Source organism: Bombyx mandarina, chromosome A1 (genome assembly GCF_030267445.1).
Source record: "Bombyx mandarina strain Sakado chromosome A1, ASM3026744v2".
NCBI classification, from domain to species: domain Eukaryota; kingdom Metazoa; phylum Arthropoda; class Insecta; order Lepidoptera; family Bombycidae; genus Bombyx; species Bombyx mandarina.
The window spans coordinates 544,063-565,090 of NC_143234.1; the positions used below are offsets into that span (position 1 = coordinate 544,063).

The following is a 21,028-nucleotide window of genomic DNA, read 5'->3' on the forward strand; positions in this document are numbered from 1 at the left end:
GTCGGGCTCACCTAGTTGAAATTACAAAGAATATTATGGATCCTTCAAATTTAGTTTGGTGTAGTTGGCAAATGGCAAAAAACAATGCATGTATTGGATTATGATGTCATCCCTACTAAGACGCAATGAAGAATATTACTGTTTTTCTCTCATATTATTTCTAAGCAATCCAAAAAATATCGGATCCATTCAGTAATACTCATTAGTTCGTTTTATTGTCTAATTAAACATTAAAATGATTCAATTTTACCATGCTTTTAATTATCGCGACGCTACTACCTTCAGATACATTTTCAAAGCTCTGTTTAAAAAGGAAATGTCATCTCGCTGAAAACGAAAGAGCTCACCTCGCGTAGATATGATGAGGAAAACATATCTTTCAGCTTTCTTACGCCGACACCCACCCGATGTTCACAAGAGAGGCTTTTCCAAATTTCTTCCGCATCGTGCCTTCAGAGAATGCATTCAATTTGCCCCGGATCAGACTACTGCAACACTTCAACTGGACCAGGGTTGGGACTATTTATCAGAACGAACCAAGATATGCTTTGGTGAGTACAAGAAAAGCACCAAAAAAAAACAGAATCTAAGTGATTCTGTTTTTTTTTAATTGCTTAGGTGGGTGCACGATCTCACAGCCCACCTGGTGATAAATGGTTACTGGAGCCCATATATATCTACAACGTAAATGCGCCACCCACTTTACCATATAAGTTCTAAGGTCTCAGTACAGTTACAACGGCTGCCCCACCCTTCAAACCGAAACGCATTACTGCTTCACAGCCGAAATAGGCGGTGTGGTGGTACCTGCCCGTGGGGACTCACAAGAGGTCCTACCGCCAGTAATAGTTTATCATGAGAGAGAGCATTCTTTTAAGTGTCATGGAAGTCTATTTTTATTTTAATATTTATTTTTATCCATATGAACTACCAAGTGATGCTACGGGAACAACGAACAAAATCTCTGCTCACTACAAAATGGCTGATGGATGTGTCAAACATACCTGCGCCGATAAATTCAACTACCACTAAAGTATTATCACCACCAGGCTCACAATCGACTACTGGCTGATTTGGACACCCACGGATTCCTGATTGAAGAAACTCAGAGCTTCGCCACTGAAGTGAAAACCGCGTTGGCCAAGCTTAAAGAGAAAGACGTCAGAGTCATTCTTGGAAACTTCAATGAAACCTGGGCCCTGAAGATATTCTGTGAAGCCTACAAGTATGTACCTTAAAGCTTAAACAGTTAATTCTACTTCTGACCTTGCTACCTCGGCTTTGAAAAGCTTTGAGCCGTGAAGGAGTAATACTGGGAACATCACTAAAATTGCGTCCGGTCACCGTCCCCGTCGAACCCGTCCCTTGCGACGAAGGGCTCGACGAGCGAATTAACCCATAGATATAGCTCACTAAGTTTCTCGCAGGATCTTCTCAGTGGGTCGCGTTTCCGATCCGGTGGTAGATTCTGCGAAGCACTGCTCTTTCTAGGGTCAGTGTTAGCAACACTCCGGTTTGAGCCCCGTGAGCTCACCTACACACGCTAGGGCGAAGCTGAAATAGCCTCTCAAGGCTATCAGCATAAGTAGGAAAAAAAAACTAAAATCGCAGTAAGATCCTGTTGTTCATCCCCCAGACTCGAGATGTTTGGTCGAGCTTACTCCTGGCTCCTGCTGGGGACCTACAGTAACAGCTGGTGGACGCGACGGGCGCCTTGTTCCCGCCGGAACTTGACTGCCGCCCTTGACACCGCCATTCTAACGGATCTGCTGCCACTGTCCACCACCCAGGAGACCACCGTTTCTGGCATTGTAAGTATTTTATTTTATTATTTCTATAAGATATTAATCTTTACTAATAATATTACAAAGCTGAAGAGTTTGTTTGTTTCAACGCGCTAATCTCAGAAACTATTAGTCCGATTTGAAAAATTCTTTCAGTGTTAGATAGCTCATTTATTGATATAGGCTATATAACATCACGGTAAGGCCAATACAAGTGGAGCACCAATAAATAATGTTTCAAAATAGGGGTTTTTAATTAATAAATTTTAAATTTTCACTTTCTACGTAAATTATTTTCACTTTCTACGTAAATATAGTGGGGGGTAAAATTTAGCGTTATGCCACGCGGACGGAGTCGCGGGCAAAAGCTAATAATAAATATATGGGAAAAATCACGCACGATCATCCGGCCCCAAATTAGGATTCCCTGTGCTATGTGTCCCAGAAACTGACTGACTAATAAACACACAAACGAAGAGCTGTTTGCTCATCACACGAATGTTTGCCCAATGTGGGAATCGAACCGACGATCCTCACTGCAATAGGCAGGGGGCGTTAACTATTGCAAAGTCGAGTCAGTCAAAATTAATCACGTGGAGTAAATTATATCGTAAGAATGGCGCTATTCAATTATCAGTGAATTTGATGATTGCATTTGTCCAATCTTTAGTGATCTAGAATACAATACGGTGTGTGATACCAATTCGCTGGTGGTGTCAATTTCTAAATTAAATGTATTTATTGCCTTATTAAGTAGCCGAGTCTACGACTCATTCATGTTCATGGTTGCCGGTGCTCTTGTATGTACATACATACGTTAATAATATTTGAAACATAGTGAGGCCTTTATCGCAGAGTACATCCTACGAGCTTGGTTTAAATTATTTAATAAGGAATAGCTTATTTTTTTAGGAACTGGTTGATTGGATTTCTTTTTATTTTGGCGCTTTAATAAAGACCCCTCAGGTATCGTCGCAAATTAATCATAATTTTCTGAAGAATTAGTTAAAACTTTAATTAAATATCTCAACGGCTGTTTCATGAACTAGATAAATAAATAAATAAATATTTACTAACAATCACGCCACGTTAACTGGTCCCGTGATAAGTTCGTAAAGAACTTGTGTTACAGGTACCAGATAACGGATATAAATGTAAGATTTTTATTATACACATACATATATTTAATATCCATAACCCTGGAAAAGACATTTATATTTATCATACAAATACCTTCCCTTGGCGGGATTCGAGCCTGCGACACCCTTGTGTAGTGACCGTGTCACTTACCACTACACCAGACGGCCGTTATCTATTTATCTATTTATAATATGAAATGAGAAGATTCTATGATTTTAACTACCGCGCCTGCCCTTTTTTATCGCTTAGATGGGTGACCGAGCTCACGGCTCACCCGGTGCTAAGTGTAAGTTATCGCATCCTAATGACATCAACATCAATACCGCCCCCTACTTTGAGACAAGAGTTCTACCGTCTCAGTTTTACCAACCACAACGGCTGCCCTACTCTGGAAACCGAAACACATTGCTGCTTCACGGCAGAAATAGCTAGGGTGGTACCTACCCGTGCAGACTCACAAGACGTCCTACTACCACTGATTACGCAAATTAACTAGTCAGGTCATAAGTATTGTCACACAGTAAAAACTTTTCTTTTAGAATGCTGGCCACAAAAAAGTTTATTGAATTCGAATTTCGAATTGTTCATGAAAATAAAAATGTATACTTTTAGAATTTTACTCATTTTTAAATATGGAGTGGACGCTTAAAGAAGACCGTGTTGCAGTTATTGCGTTGCATCGTTGCGGTTACGCGCCAATTCAAATTTTTAACATACTGAAAAATTTGAATATAACCAAAAGATTCGTTTATCGTACCATCAAACGATACAATGAAGACTCTAGTGTAGATGACAGGCCAAGAAGTGGTCGCCCTCGATCTGTTAGGACTCCAGCAGTGATAAAAGCTGTGAAGGCGCGAATTCAAAGAAATCCCAAACGTAAGCAGAAACTGTCGGCCCTTCAGATGGGGTTAAGCAGAACCACGGTGAAAAGGGTGTTAAATGAAGACTTAGGGCTTCGGGCATATCGAAGAAAAACAGGACATCGTTTGAATGCTCGTCTAATGGACCTGAGACTGAAGAGATGCCGCGCTTTGTTGAAGCGGTACGCGGGAAAAAAATATCGGGAAATTCTTTTTCGGATGAAAAATTTTTTACCGTAGAAGAGAGCTACAACAAACAAAATGATAAGGTGTACGCACACAGTAGTGAAGAAGCGAGCAACCGTATTTCGCGTGTCCAACGAGGTCATTTTCCATCCTCGCTCATGGTATGGTTGGGAGTTTCTTATTGGGGCTTAACAGAGGTACATTTTTGTGAGAAAGGTGTAAAAACGAATGCAATTGTGTATCAAAATACAGTCCTGACGAATCTTGCGGAACCTGTTTCTCATACCATGTTCAATAACAGGCACTGGGTATTCCAACAAGATTCGGCGCCAGCTCATAGAGCGAAGAGCACACAAGACTGGCTGGTGGCGCGTGAAATCGACTTCATCCGGCACGAAGACTGGCCTTCCTCCGGTCCAGATTTGAATCCGTTAGATTACAAGATATGGCAACACTTGGAGGATAAGGCATGCTCAAAGCCTCATCCCAATTTGGAGTCACTCAAGACATCCTTGATTAAGGCAGCCGCCGATATTGATATTGACATGGACCTCGTTCGTGCTGCGATAGACGACTGGCCGCGCAGATTGAAGGCCTGTATTCAAAATCACGGAGGTCATTTTGAATAAACTTTAGTGTCATAAGAATCTATGTTTTGTTAAGTTCATTTTGGTATATGAATGGTTACATAATGAATAAACTTGTTTCAATTATTTTACATTACACACGTGACAGAATTTATGACCTGACTAGGTCTATTTTGCGTGTTTGATTTTTATTACACGATGTTATTTTATCAGTCGCATCGCTCGATACGAATGCACCGCGCGTCTAATCCTTCAAAAATGATAAGACGCAACGTAGCCTGGTCTCTTCCAATTATACTAAAGCTTTCGTTGTTTTGAATCAGACGGCGAAAGACTATCAAGTGGAGTATGACAGGAGACGAGGAATGGAGTACTCGAGATTTCACGGCTACACCTATGATGGTTCGTGATTTATTATACTTGAGTCGGCTATTATCAAAGGTAGCAATCTGTGCATTTGGACAAAAAAATGTTATTGATATGTCAATACAGATTGATTTGAATATAATCGTCTCCTTCAAAGAATACGGTTCAAAACCTGCATTAAATAAAGATTAATACTTAACCTTTTATTCATTTAAGATGTCGTTCAGAAGAGTTTTGTGACTGCCAATGGAATACAAAGTCAATAATACCAACAATTGTCCAAAAGTCACATTGCCGGCTTTGATAATAGTCGACTCACTTTTAATAATTTCCTAAATACCTTGGTATGTCTTCACTGAATTGATGACGATGGAGGTAAATACTAAATTTTGAGTATATTTTATGTCAGATCTAAAGATCATATAAATTTCACGAATGTTTTGGTAAAAAAATACCCTACAGACATTTTTCTTGTTGGGTTCTACTGCTCACGAATTACTTGAGCTCTTTGTAATCTGATGTCTGTAGAAAGACTTAAAGTAAAGATGAACTGGAGAATACTGGCACAGCCTGATTGGAAGACATAGAGCATGTCCGACCAGAGCCTTGACTGGTAATTAAAGATACACGATTAATTGAAGTAATATCTTGTCAGGTATATGGGCGATGGCACTAGCGATACAGACGGTGGCACAGCGGGTAAAGCTGAGGAATAAGGAGAAGACAGTCCAGGACTTCCGGTACAGAGACAAGGAGTGGGAGCAGTTGTTCCTGGACGCCCTCAGTAATGTGACATTCGAAGGAGTCACCGTAAGTGTCATAGTTTTAAATGAATTGTTTCAAATAATAATCATAATATTGATGTGCCTTTGGAAAACATACAGCATTGTATTATGAAGAAGCAGTGTGTACTTAGCTTAGATTCCTTGTCTATGTCCAACCATAGACCGTCAATTTAGTTCCATCTTTAGCCGCTAGGTGCTGCCAGCAAGTATAAAGGGAGCGCAGCCATCTTTGATCTTCATAGCGTTGTGTACTTTCGTACTGTGAAGTCGCAAGTCCACAAATAATTATTCGACTTCTTATTAATTGCAAAAAATATTTATTTTGTGTTTCTATGAGTGTTATTTTGCAATCATTACGAGTATTATTTACCAATCCTATCATCGGACGCCATGAATCACGCGTCATCTGTTGGAGGTGATGTTGAGTCAAGCTCCATAATTTCCGAGAGGGAAGATGTCCAGGCGAGACGCGATGGAGACGCCTCGCGTTCGAACAGCTCGTCAAGCGAAAAAGAACAAAAGGAGTCTCTGCGTAAGAAACGACGGGATTCAAAGGTAACGGTCGATCTTCGAATCGGCTCGTTATCCCACCAGGTCAGTGACGTTGTAAATCTAATAATGCATCAACTGTGTGTAACAATTGAATGTAACGAAAAATGTTGTAAACAAATTGATCTCGTCAATACGGAAATTTTGACAAAAACACAACGGATTTAAACTAATAATCTTTGTAACATAATTACTGAAAACTTTGACAAATCGTCTCCGTCGTACAAGTTACCCGTAAAAAGCGTTTTAAATTGTATACGGAAAAAAGGGCCGTATGTATAGAAATAACACGTCAAAGTTTAATTTCCGTGGTCTCTAACAAAGTATCCTGTTGCCAACGCACCACTCATTGAGGAATTTTTGTTTGATAATAGTAAATTGAAATCTATTCAGTCCCTCGGAGGGCTACAATCCTATTTGTCACGATCTCGTACAAAAGGTAAGCCAAACATTATAAACAATCATAGTCTGTAACATCTGGCACAATCCAGAGGGGGGCAATTGAAGACACCGACGGGAGGCACTGAGTGCCACCAAAATTGTAATAATTTGTAAACCATGTATGGTTACCAAATACCGTAAAAAAAAAAATACAAAAAAAAAAAAAAACAAACAAAAAAAAAAAACTACCTTTTTTCTGCGGAAGAAAAGCGACGGATCAATGCGTCCGATTTTGGATCTTCGAGAGTTGAACAAGGTCGTAAAGATAAAACACCTAACTGTTTTCGGACACCTAGGTACCAAACTTTCTCCACCCAGGGGACTGGATGATAGAATTGAACATTTCTCAGGAATATTTTTCTAGTATCAGTCGCAAAATTTCGTCGATACTTCTTGAGGATCAGTACCAAGGTACCAGTATCAGTACCTCCAGGAAGGAATCGGTACCTTCTTATGAGTTAGTATGAAATGACATGCCTACCCTTCGGTCTGGCTTCAGAGCCACACCTTTTTGCTTCTATAACATGCGGGTCGCAGAGACCTTGCGTGCAAAGGGAACTCGAGTGCTAGTGTCTACTAGACGACTTCCTTTTTTGGTCGACCAAGACAAATCCAAGTTGAAACTTCAGGCTGCAGAAGCTGTGAAGCTTTTGGATTAACCTTTTTTGCTTCCATAACATGCTGGGTCGCAGAGACCTTGCGTGCAAAAGGAACTCGAGTGCTAGTCTACCTAGACGACTTCCTTTTGGTCGACCAAAACAAATCCAAGTTGAAACTTCAGGCTGCAGAAGCTGTGAAGGTTTTGGATTATCTGGGCTGGCATGTCAATTTCCATTATATAGGGTGCTCGGTCGCTCGGTCGCGGAGATATTGCGTGCAAAGTAGAGTGCTAGCTTACCTACACGACATGATCTTGTTTCACCAAGACAAATAACGTTTTTGTTCCCATAGCATGCTCGGTCGCGGAGACCTTGCGTACATAGGGAAGTCAAATGTTAACGTACCTACGCGACTTTCTCTTGGTCCTTGAAGACAAATACACCTTTTTGCTTGCACAGCATGCTCGGTCGCGGAGGCATTGCGTGCAAAATCGAAGTGCTAGCTTACTTACACGACATGATCTTGTTTCACCAAGACAAATAAACGTTTTTGCTCCCATAGCATGCTCGGTCGCGAAGACCTTACGTACATAGGGAAGTCAAATGTTAACCTACCTACGCGACTTTTTCTTGGTCCATGAAGACAAATACACCTTTTTTGCTTGCATAGCATGCTCGGTCGCGGAAACATTGCGTGCAAAGGGATGTTGAGTGTTATCCCACCTACCAGCAAATCCCACCAGGTCCATCAAAAGAAGTCCAAGTTGAGTCTTCAGGCCACATAAGCTGTAAAGCTCTTGGATTATTTGGGCTGCCAAGTCAGCCTTACAAAAAATCAATTAGTACACTGGTTCAAGAGATGACATGTCTAGGGATTCGATGGAAAATTGCGAGAAACGAAGTGGCCACTCAACAACATCCTAGCTCAAACTCTGACGGAATTACATCAATCTATGCTAACTTGCAAATTTTCTTGCGAAGTTTCAAGAAAAGGGGTAAAAAACAGGCCATCCTGCATGTGTTAACAATTAAATGCAGTGCTGACGCGAAGCCACATGTTAGACATTGCCGATACACAAAACCAACCATTTCCTGGCAACGGAAGCTTCGGACATGTGTAGGGGTTACAAATGCAGTGCTGACGCGGAGCCACATGTCAAACATTGCCGAGAGCCAAAACCAACCATTTCCTGGCAACGGAAGCTTCGGACATGGGTAGGGGTTACAATTAGACAAAATATTAACGTCCTGTCTATGGTCAGCTCAACAACAGAAACGGCTCACCCACAAAAGAGCTATTTGCAATGGTAGTGACAATCAAAATGAATCTGAAAGTATTTCACTAACGTTGACCTTTCGATTTTTAAACCTAAGCGATAAGTTCAAGATAACTGTCAGCTTATCTCTCGGGGAGATACAACATCATAGCCGACAGGCTATCACGAGGAAATCAACCTGCGAAATGGCATTTTTTACCACAAGTGACCACAAAAGTTTTTCGAAAGTGGGGTCATCCGGATATAAACCCATTCGCCGACCAAGATTGGATACCTTCAGCAGACCGTAGAGGATGCAACTAGCATGGAGAATTCCTCCTCTCAACCTTCTCCCCAAAGTACTGACTCACTTCAACAGTGTCTAGGGAACCTACCTGGTAGTGTTCCCAGACTGAGCGAAAGCATTTGGGTTTCCAAGCCCTCAGATCCCGAACGCTAGATAACTCGCACGAAATCCAAAACCTGCCTCCTCCACAGGTTAAACATTAACCCTGAAAGCTTAGAAAGGGGGGGGGGGAGGTTGTACAAATAATGACTGGTCTAAACAGGAGAAGATTTGTTGAAAATTAGCTGGTGTCAATCCACTTTATCAGCATACTTACCAGCAACTAGAAGATGGTGCATATGGTGCTACAGTTTTAAAATTGATCCTAAGTCTGCAGATGTTGCCAAATTCTTTCTTCTTTTCCAAAAAGAAAATTTTGCCTATAAAACAATCCTTCTGCATCATAAAGCAGCGCTGTCAACTTTCTGTGGGCGAAATACATGTAGGACAGCAAACATTCTCAAGCTCTCTAATAAAAATTGCTATTTTAAAAAAGCCATCGGAATAGCTAAACAAAATTCAACTACTTATTACAATTTTACTAAGTGTAGTCCCATTCACATGAGATCCGAGAATAGTTCTAAACTGGTTTTCTTCAAACCCAGCCACCACATCACGCCTCAATGTAGCTTGAAGGACACCAACAACCATGTTGCTGGCTACGGGACGCAGAGTTAATGACCTTACTTTGCTCAACATTTCTAAAGACAGTTTCTTTGATAACAGAGAAAAACATCTTTCTGATACCAGTCTTTGGGTCTAAAATTGAAATCCATTTTCGTCAATAATCTGCATAAGTGCTTTCTAAACATGAAACTAAAGACATGCCCGGTAAGATTCGTAAGGACTTTTTTCTAACTATGTGTGTTGTCACAAAAGCGGCATCCCGTACTGTAATTGGAAACTGGTCTTCGTTCAACCTTACGAGGTAATGGCATCAACGCATCTCTAAGAAGCGGTAGATCAGCAGTAGCCTCTGAGAGGGATTGATAATGAACCAATGGACGAAATACTTTCTAGAGGCAATTGCAAATCATCCAAACGTTTACAATAATTATTGCCGAATAATAGAGCTTCGTAAAGATCCTCACGATTCTTTTTTTCAACACATTTACTTCTACATGATGTATATACATCATTTATACAATTTATACATTTTCTTGTATATACAAGATAAAATGTTTATTACAAACTTATAAATATTTTTTAATTATTGAATTAACTTGGAACTTAACAACTGTTTTTTCGATTTAATAATTATATAAATTATGAACATTATCATTGCGCTTCATAATTTTATTATGGCTTTACCTATTTCATCATAGCGTTGTGCTTAATAATTTCACCAGCAGATAACAAACACGTCTTCATAATACAATGCTGTATGTTTTCCAAAGGCACATCAATATTACGGTTTTACATAACAATAAAACCGATATTATGTGCCGAGAAGGAAAACATACAGCATTGCAGGAAGTTCTTCCTGGTGAAGACTATGAAGATCAAAGATGGCTGCGCTCCCTTTATACTTGCTGGCAGCACCTAGCGGCTAAAGATGGAACTAAATTGACGGTCTATGGTTGGACATAGACAAGGAATCTAAGCTAAGTACACACTGCTTCTTCATAATACAATGCTGTATGTTTTCCTTCTCGGCACATAATATCGGTTTTATTGTTATGTAAAACCGTAATAATAATAAACATTCATCCATGTTTAGGGCAATCCTAAGCATGAAGTTTGTATGACTATTTTTTGAAATTTGAAACAATAATATTTGTGGCAACACAGTCAATGTAAGTCAATCAAAAATTATGATCTTACGTGCACGTGTTGTAACTACACTTAATATGAAATAAAAATAACCTTCTCTCTGAATATATCTAATTATTGAAGCGACCAGTGCAGATTACAGTCCACGCTCTACACAATCCCAACCATAAAATACTAAAATGTAATACCTAACAGTAGTTATCAATTGGCAAGGCAACACCTGCGCAGCGACATACCCACAGCATCAGACCGACCAATCATTATTTGAGTTTAGCAAAGTTTAAAAAAAAATAACGACGATTCAGATAATTATACAGAAATCATAATAAAAGTTCAAATGTAATTGCCTAACATTGGTTTGTTTATGGCCTTCTATAGCTTGAATCAGTCGTGCTGTCGTCAGTCGTATTTTTCATACAACCACCTCGACTTTGTTAGAAGCCGTCGGCTATCGTTACGGTAAAAGAACCTACTGATGGGTTAATAAGTTGCTCATTTCTCTTCCAGGGTCCAGTCCGGTTCTATGACAACGAACGCAAAGCCTCTATCCTGTTGAAGCAGTTCCAAGGAGATGAAGTAGGGGAAGTGAAGGTCGGGGAGTATTGTGCTGAGAGAGATCATCTGGACCTGACTAGTTGGGAGTCTTTCAAATGGCTGGGCAAGTTAGTATTATTTGTCAGAAATCAATAGCAACTTAGTAAGTAAATAGGGTATAGGGGTCCTATGGTCCTTTATCGGATTTTTGTACTTTAGAGTAACGTGCTCACGGACGTTACCCTTCTGACGAATGTCATGAGCATGGCATGATTGATATGCATGAAGTCTCATTAGTGTTATATGAAAGCTATCTTACACTTAAAACTAGAACTTTTTTTTTATTGCTTAGATGAGTGAACGAACTCACAGCCCACCTGGTTTTAAGTGGTTACTGGAGCCCAAAGACATCTACAACGTAAATGCGCCACCCACCTTGAGATATAAGCTCTAAGGTCTCAGTATAGTTACAACGGCTGCCCCACCCTTCAAACCGAAACGCATTACTACTTCACGGCAGAAATAGGCAGGGTGGTGGTACCTACCCGCGCGGACTCACAAGAGGCCTTACCACCAGTAATTATGTAAATTATAATTATTTTTGCGGGTTTTGACTTTTATTACACGATGTTAATCCTTCACCGTGAAAGTCAATCGTGAACATTTGTTGAGTACGTATTTCAAAATTGGTACCCACCTGGGATTCGAACACCGGTGCATCTTTAACACGAATGCACCGGACGTCTTATGCTTTAGGCCACGACGACGTATAACTGTTACCCGGCCATAATGGCTAAAATAGTGGTACCTACTTGTGCGGGCTCACAATGAGCTCTATAACAAGTAAATATATTTATATTTCAGGAATCCTCCGAAAGACCGAACGCTGCGGCTCATAGAGCACACCCAAGTGAACATCACTATTTACTCTATCTTGGTCTCCTGCTCCGTGCTGGGTATACTCCTAGCCACCGGCTTCCTCGCTATGAACATACATTACAGGAATCAGAGGTAATTCTGTCTACGCGCATAATTCTGTTAAATTAGTCCACAGCAATTTTTAAAAGCATAGTGCGAATTTCGCTCTGACTACAATAGTTTGGCTCATGGGATTACGCACCCATACAAACTTTACTAAATAATAGTAATAGCCGGGGATAACTCACACATGGTTATCTTTTTTGTTTCGCGCTGGAGCCCGAATCTCATTCGAGATGTCCGCGCCTAGAGAGCACGAGCGATACGTGGGACATGACAGTTCGCAGATGTTGGGAGCAGACCGCAGACTAAGGATATTTTAGGACACTGTCCTCCAAACGACACCCTTGTACTCTTTCACCCAACCTTCGATCTCCACCCGGGGTAGAACCAGTGAATGGTAGGGGGTCCCGCGGTGAAGACTATAAACAGACTCGCAGCACCACTCCGAGGACGCCGAACCGACGAGTCGTCGAGGCGATCATCAACGACCAAAAATGACGATTTCCCATATACGGCGGCCTGACACTTGGAGTTGGCTTCCTTCGGGCGACGAGGTGTAAGCATCGACCTTGTATCTTGACCATAAGTACTATCCTTGATCACGTAGTCCGCTTTCAACATCTGCGAATCATCCATTCCCTCATTCTATAGCGCGCCCACTAGGCGCGTGGCCTTCCTAGGAGATTCTGGTCCCGGTCCAGAAAAAAACACATTGTCATTTTTATACGTCAGTTTTATACAACTGTTGGGTGTATAAAAACATACATTTTACATACATTTTTTAGATTTTATAATCATTTATGAAACAAACTCTAAATATTTTTTTCCAGGTACATAAAGATGTCTTCACCGCATTTGAACAATCTCATCATCGTGGGCTGCATGCTCACTTACTTGAGCGTGATCTTCCTCGGCTTGGACTCCAGCCTCAGCAGCATCGGTAAGACCAAGACCAACCAAGCCCGAAATTTCAATTACAATACTTTAATAATATATTTTTGTATTTTATCTACTTATTTGGATTTGAGGTAAACTTCATTTGAGTTTCATTGTTTTGATGAGTGATTTTGCTGTTACACTTTCTGCTGACGTAGATTTGATATGATTTAAGTATGATCATCACGTTCTTGTAATCTCTATTCATCGGACCAAGATTTTCCATTTAAATCAACACAATTTCATACATGGATTACTTCAAACCAACACTGTGTTGGTACATATTTTTCAAAGTCATATTATATATGGAACGTATCAGTTCACGAGTGCTCACGTTTGGAAGCCTGTAGGCAACGAATGGTCGTAAGAATCATTTTCATTTAAAATCACGAAAGTCTAAATTATAAACATTTAAATCTTCGTAACATAAAAGCTATATATATATATGGATAAAAACAATACCTGATAAATAAACAAGTTATGACGTCAGCACATACATATATTACGCATGTTGCCAAAGCACAGTCATGCCGTTCGTCATTTGATCTCATCATTACCATTGATCCTTAGGTCTTTCTCAGGACACGCCGCGCGGAGGTAACGCTTGATCCATCCCCTAAGCTTGGCTTCTACCCTGGCCAATGTGGATCTTCTCAACCAAATTTGGGAACTTTTAAACAATCCATCCCCATTGCATCTTGCGTCGAGTAAACTGGCAATTAGATTAGTAATCCTTTAATGTTTCGTGATTATGTCCCCGTTTTCTAAGCCTGTAGATTAACACGTTCACTGCGACCAAAATAATCTCCGAATTTCATCTAATGGTGTGTCATTATACATATTGCAACTTGGTTATCTGCGTTCGTTCTTGGACACAGCGATCTTAACTTTTAAACTGTTAGAATTTTGTTCCGTTTGGGACCGGACTTGGGTTATGAGTATGGTTCGTATTTCTCGCTATCATTCCATCATACCAAAGAATGAAATAGCGTTCGGCGGTGTCTTCTTGACCCAAAAGGACTATTCATTAACAGATTAGGATTGGTCCGCAGTGGAAGTGTTCCTCTAGTTCTTGCGTTTGCAACGTTTTGCCAGTTTATCAGGCCGAAAATTTTATTCTGAGAAAGACCTAGGCAGTTTTCTAGGTCGGAGTCGTCGACAGCATGTTTCCAAGTTTTGGTTTGATTACTTCCATTACCATCATGTGCGAAGCTTTTTACCTAAGCGGTTTGGTACGTCTCCCACGTTATATCCTACAGCTTTCAAGTCTTGTTTTGTGTTCCGCTTTTTGATCAAGATCGGGTGTGTGTAAATGCTATTCAATTCACGCTATTGTGTTTCTATCGAACGGGAAATTTTGGAAAAATACTTCGGAATATATCTAATAATATAATCGCTAAGAAAATGTTGACACCTAAACTTTTAAAATTATTTGTATTGACCAAGCTTTTAAGGTAAGCTTGGAGTATGTATAGAGGGTTTTTGTGACGTCATTGGCAGTCCTATATTCAATTCTACGGTCGTAATCAATTCCCGGACACAGACAGACCAACTCCGGTTACAGAACCAGCAAGGAATCTTTCCAAGTTTTGCTATAATATAGGCTACTTATCATAAGTATTAACAATAGTTCTCTATTAACTCTATTAACAATAGTTTCATGATCGTTTTCCGAATTCAACATTTATAATATCTCTAAGAAATCCCGTTTGATCTGAACACAATTCTTATCGATTAATTTTATGCTTCCCATTATTTTGCAATCTCGTATTTAAATTGTATAAAGGTCGATGTGTGCCCTAACAGTTTTTAGTTTTAACAGTATTTAAAATAAAATTATTAATTGAAATTTTAAAAACTTCAACTGTAAAATACACATTCAAAATAATTGTAATAAAAACTGCAGTGCATGTGCACGATCCTCCCAATAACAAGAGTAACTGTAATCCTAGAAATATTCAATTTCTGACATTAACAATGACATCACACAAGTTGCTGGTCGAGGGCATTCGTGAACACGCTTCTCGTTATGTATAAGAGGTTGTACTTCAGACAACTGAAAACGCCTTTTTTGATACCAAGGAAGATAGACCAGCCTGCTATGAACCTAATAGTGGGTAATTACAGCTCATGGATATAATGAATGAAATTGGTACATAGCACTAAGAACCACGGAATGCCAACGTTAAAACATCATTTTTCTATAACCACTCTGTGTAAATGTCTGGTGGTAGGACCTCTTGTGAGTCCGCACGGGTAGGTACCACCACCCCGTCTATTTCTGCCGTGAAGCAGTAATGCGTTTCGGTATGAAGGGTGGGGCAGCCGTTGTAACTATACTGAGACCTTAGAACTTATGTCTCAAGGTGTGTGGCGCATTTACGTTGTAGATGTCTATGGGCTCCAGTAACCACTTAACACCAGGTGGACTGTGAGCTCGTTCACACATCTAAGCAATAAAAAAAAAATGTCGAAATATGCCTCGATCAAAAAACTATTACATACTCCAAAACTGTCAATGTATATTTATCCATACTAATATATTATGTATTATACACGTAATTAAATATTAATTGTAAAATTGTACGTAGATTTTTTGTTTTCTCTGTGGCTGCTAAAATAAATAAATACCAAAGTAATTAGATACCGTTTTACAAGTAATGTTGTTGAGTTGCATAATAATATAATTAATTTAAAAAGGAACTTCCACATCGACCGAAATCAACCAGTGAAATAACTGCAGATTGTACAGTTGTACACGCGGAAATGACGCTAGGAAGCTGTTTTCCTTTTCGTCTTCTGTCCTTTTTTCTCTTTGTCTATGTTCGGGGATTCCCCTCATAATTTTTTTTTGACGTGTGTCGAACCAGGGTACCACAATCTATCACTAGATAAGATCAGGTTGTTAGTTTAAGATCATGTTAATAGACACGTTCAGTACTATTCCTGATCAATATTAGTATTATTTGATTTGATACTTATGAACCCCTTACTGTCTGGTATGTACCACCACCAGTGCCCATAGCACCGGGAAATTCCTAGCATGGAGTTGCTGGGGAATGCTATGTTTCTATCTGTGTCTCAGCGGACCCGGCAGACTTCGTAGTGCCTCAATCGATAAATAAAAGACCTAAACTTTTGTATAAAATAAGCTTAAAACACACAAAAGGAATCCGTCCGACGGGGGACACGTCAAAGGAAAAACAAAATTGTTATTTTTATTTAATTCCGAGCATTTTCATATTTATCTACCTTTTAAACCTTCTTTGGACTTCCACAAATAATTCAAGACAAAATTAGCCAAATCGGTCCAGCCGTTCTCGAGTTTTAGCGAGACCAACGAACAGTAATTCATTTTTATATATATAGATATAATAGGTGTATTTTTTTCTTCACAGCTGCCTTTCCCTACATTTGCACCGCCAGAGCTTGGCTTCTAATGGCCGGTTTTAGTCTCGCTTTCGGAGCCATGTTCTCAAAGACTTGGCGGGTCCACTCCATCTTCACTGACGTCAAGCTAAATAAGAAGGCAAGCGAAAATATTGAAGTATATACATTGATAATATTATCCCGGATGCGGTGTATTAATTTCATAGCCGTTTTCATTATTACATAGATTAAGCCTATCAATTTATTCTTAAATAATTCTTTTCCGATTCTTGAAAACATAGAGTTTTTTTCAAGACAGAGTTTTTTTAAATATGGTTTTAATTTCGTCACGTAATTCCAGGCCATTTTAAAACAATACGTCACGTCAGTTTTGCGATAGTTTGTTTTCCTATCTATTCACTGAGAAATTAGGATACTATTCCAGCTACGCGCGGATGAAAAGCTGAGCTTACGGCCTCAACTTCAGAGAATTTTCCTAACACTAGCAAGAGCAGTGCTTCGTTAAATCTACCAATTTTGTGATCAAGCAATTTTTCATCTACACAATTATTTGCTAATCAGACTCCCAAATTTCGAGTAGATAATTTACCCAAGAATTATTGAACTAGCCATTTGTAAACTATTTGAATCAAATCAATTTACAAAATAGACATGGCCGTGAAAACTCTTGTTAGCGGTGCAAGGATCAAAAAGAAGAGAGATCATTAGCCTTTAGCATAATTATATCTAAACAATCAGAATGTGGACTACGGCTATCGTCAACTTTCCAAAAGATTTGACTTCTTATGTACATATAGATATAGACTCGCAAATATGATTTACGTTGCAGGTCATTAAAGATTATCAGCTCTTCATGGTCGTGGGAGTGCTTCTGTGCATCGACCTGGCAATAATGACGACTTGGCAGATATCTGATCCTTTTTACAGAGCAACGAAACAGATGGATCCTTACGTAAGTCATCCTTTCAAAGACATTTCAATGAAATGTACTTAATAAAACCCATTTTACCGTCTGTTCATTTACCATCAAGGTAGTTTACTGGTGGTAGGACCGCTTGTGAGTCCGCACGGGTGGGTACCACCACCCTGCCTATTTCTGCCGTGAAGCAGTAATGCGTTTCGGTTTGAAGGGTGGGGCAGCCGTTGTAACTATACTGAGACCTTAGAACTTATATCTCAAGGTGGGTGGCGCATTTACGTTGTAGATGTCTATGGGCTCCAGTAACCACTTAACACCAAAAAAAATAAAAAAAATAAAAGATTGGGTCGTAGGAGGTTCGACGTGTGCCAAAAAAAAGGAAAGAGTTGCAGTTAATCATTTGCCCAGCCTCTTTAGGTACGGATAAAACCAGACCCGATCTATGTAAATCGATAGTAGGTTTATATTTTAGGCAAAACGCTTTGAAATGAAAGGTTCAATTTCGCGTCACATATAATTTTATATCCAGCCTCACCCTTCGAGCGAGGACATCGTGATAGTTCAAGAGAACGAATACTGTCAATCAGAACGGATGCCGATCTTCATTGGAGTCATTTACGCTTACAAGGGCTTGCTGTTGGTATGTTATTAATTTCGTGCATCAATCAATTTCATGCATACAAAAAAAATCATTCAAATCGATCTAGCCGTTTAGTTGCAGTATAGATATATAACCTAGATACCGACTGCACCGTCATCTGCCGGGCTGATTTGTGTCTAAACCATCCAAGGAGCCACCCAAATGTATTCAAAAAAACCACTCAAATCGGTCCAGCCGCTTAAGAAGAGTTCAGTGACATACACAGACGCGTTTCGGTTTGAAGGGTGTGGCAGCCGTTGTAACTATAGGTACTGAGACCTTAGTACTTATATCTCAAGATGGTTGGCGCATTTACGTTGTAGGTGTATACGGGCTCCAGTAACCAATTAATACCAGATGCGCTGTGAGCTCGCCCACCCGTTTAAGCAATAAAAAAAAAAGTGACTTAAAAATTTCTTAACTTAAGATTCTAAACAGAAAGAGTTAGACGCTCGTGATTTACCGTCACCCTGGAGTCTAGCGGTTATCTAATCGTAATGTGATAACCACTTTTGTCCACTTGAAGGAAGCATAAGATTGAAATATTAATTTTATTGCATAACCCAGTGATTCTCAACCACTGTTCCGCGGCACTTTTGTGTGCCGCCAAATTTCAAAAGTGTGCCGTCAAATTTTGCGAATATATAATAATGTTAATTTATTAAATTATATCATTTTAAAAAAAAAAAAATTAAACTTGAATATATATTTAAATCCACAAAAAAAAGTATATTTTAGTTTATTTCGTATATTAAAATTTTTTGATAAACTATTTATGCAGTGTGTTGTAGTAAGTAAATAATTTTTATCTTTTTTTTGTGTGTCGCCAAATTTTGAAATCGTTAAATATGTGCCGCAACAAAAAAAAAAGGTTGAGAATCACTGGCATAACCAATCAGAAGATGCAAGATGGTTTGGCAGTGTGGCCTCGATACATACGGTTATACCTAGCAAGTGCATTAAAATAATTTCAGGTATTCGGAGCATTCTTGGCGTGGGAGACCCGTCATGTCTCTATACCAGCCCTGAACGACTCTCAACACATCGGCTTATCTGTTTACAACGTACTCATCATGTGTATTATGGGCGCAGCTATTACTTTGGTACGATTAGACTTTTTTAAACATAATAATTAAAGTACATTGCTTCTTTCATCTATTTTTTTAATGCCACGCTTTGTCGAACGGAATTAAAATTATTATAAGAAAATTCTAATTTGGTATTAAATACGTATTAAGGACACAATCAAAATTGTAAAATAACAGGTAAGAAGAAACAGCATTTATGAAACACTTAAAGAATCAGGCGTTTGTCTGTAGGCTATGTAAATAATAAATGAATTAACAAGAGTTGATATTTGTAAAGCACTTGGCGCTTTAGTGTTCTTAGTGGAAGTTTTTTTACGTTCTCGATAGCGTAAAAGTTAACTCAAATATGCACTTGGAACAGCGCCCCTAGCGGCAAACGTAGGCAAACGTTCTAACTCCATAGAAATTTGAGTTAACTTTTACGCTATCGAGAACGTTAAAAAACTCACACTAAGCCCACAGAGCGAGTTTAGTACTATCAATCCACTGTTCTCGCTATCGATGGTATGTTGCCAGTGAACACGGTACATTCGTATCGAGCGATTCTACCGAGACGGTGTTCAAATTCTGTAGACAGGTACCAATTCTTCTAATGAAATACGTACTTAACAATTGTTCACGATTGACTTCGTGTAAAAATCAAACCCCCAAAATTATTATTTTTGTAGTCACTGGCGGCAGAACGTTTTATGCGTTCGCACTGGTTGGTACCGCAAAATTACTTATATCTGCCGTGAAGCAGTAATGCGTTTCAGTTTGAAGAGTGGAGCAGCCGTTGTCTTGTAAAAACTGAGGCTTAAAACGCAAATAGCATGTAGGTATATACCTACATGCCTAGTAAGAACAAAGCGTGGACGGGTTTCTCTTATTAAAAATAATTGAATTCCTCTAAATGATATTGTGATGCTCTTTTCAGGTGCTAGCTGACCACAAAGATGCCTTGTTTGTATTAATTGGTATCTTCATCATTTTTTGCACGACGGGAACTCTCTGTTTGGTGTTCGTACCAAAGGTTAGAAACTTGCTTTCAGTATGCATTATCTTACTTTGTTGAGGTCGGGCAAACAATTGTCGACTCTTGGCATCTTTTGTATGACCCTCCTGTTCTATACTGCTTAACTTAAAACACCACTCACCTAAATTTCAAGTTAATGCAATTGCTATTTTTCTCTAGATGTACCTAAGTGACAGATTGAGATTTACTTTGTCTAGATGTACCTAAATGACAGATGAGATTTACTTTCTCTAGATGTTCCTAAGTGACAGACTAAGATTTACTTTCTCTAGATGCACCTAAGTGACAGATTGACATTTACTTTCTGTAGATGCACCTAACTGAAAGATTGAGATTTACTTTTTCTAGATGCACCTAAGTGACAGATTGAGATTTACAAACATTTAGGTACGTATAAATTGTAGATCTTGATAAAGATTGGGATATTCGTGAACTAATATTTTCCAAGCACCGACCGCGATGCTCTTCTCGAATACGTGAGTAGCTAACAGCTTAAATGGTCTACCAGCAAGGACATTCCGGGTCTGGCCTACAAGTACAATAGTACTTAGATCAGATGTTTCAGAAAAAAATTGTATCAAGATTTTCCCAAGACTGAAACGATGCTGCCTATCCGTAGCTTAAGCCCTAGCTGCTAGTCAATATAATTTCAGTTGCTGGAGCTCCGCCGTAACGGACAGGGCGGGGCGGGGGCGGGACGCATCCGTGCCACGTTGCGACCTGCCTCAGGGCACGAGTGCCGCTCGCCCGGACCCGAGCTGGAGAGGCGTCTCAAGGAGCTGAGACAGTACAACAACCGCTACAGGCGGACGTTGCAGGCCAAGGAGAATGAACTACAGGTTTGATCTAC

At 39.5% G+C, this 21,028-nt stretch overlaps 1 protein-coding gene across 2 annotated transcripts in view; it reads left to right on the plus strand.

Moving 5' to 3' along the window:
* GABA-B-R2 (gamma-aminobutyric acid type B receptor subunit 2) overlaps positions 1-21,028 on the plus strand; it is a 43,426-nt gene that overhangs the window by 3,316 nt on the left and 19,082 nt on the right. Inside the window, exons 5-19 of one of the 2 annotated variants that reach the window (XM_089739843.1) lie at positions 384-551; positions 1,050-1,225; positions 1,637-1,811; positions 4,884-4,962; positions 5,582-5,736; positions 11,183-11,337; positions 12,074-12,220; positions 13,021-13,130; positions 13,697-13,723; positions 16,525-16,655; positions 17,346-17,468; positions 17,965-18,075; positions 19,050-19,178; positions 20,080-20,175; positions 20,832-21,017. In XM_089739843.1, the coding sequence (XP_089595969.1) occupies positions 384-551; positions 1,050-1,225; positions 1,637-1,811; positions 4,884-4,962; positions 5,582-5,736; positions 11,183-11,337; positions 12,074-12,220; positions 13,021-13,130; positions 13,697-13,723; positions 16,525-16,655; positions 17,346-17,468; positions 17,965-18,075; positions 19,050-19,178; positions 20,080-20,175; positions 20,832-21,017 (1,968 nt within the window). The remainder of the gene's footprint in view (positions 1-383; positions 552-1,049; positions 1,226-1,636; positions 1,812-4,883; positions 4,963-5,581; positions 5,737-11,182; positions 11,338-12,073; positions 12,221-13,020; positions 13,131-13,696; positions 13,724-16,524; positions 16,656-17,345; positions 17,469-17,964; positions 18,076-19,049; positions 19,179-20,079; positions 20,176-20,831; positions 21,018-21,028) is intronic. The other variant, XM_089739844.1, reaches the window with a different exon arrangement.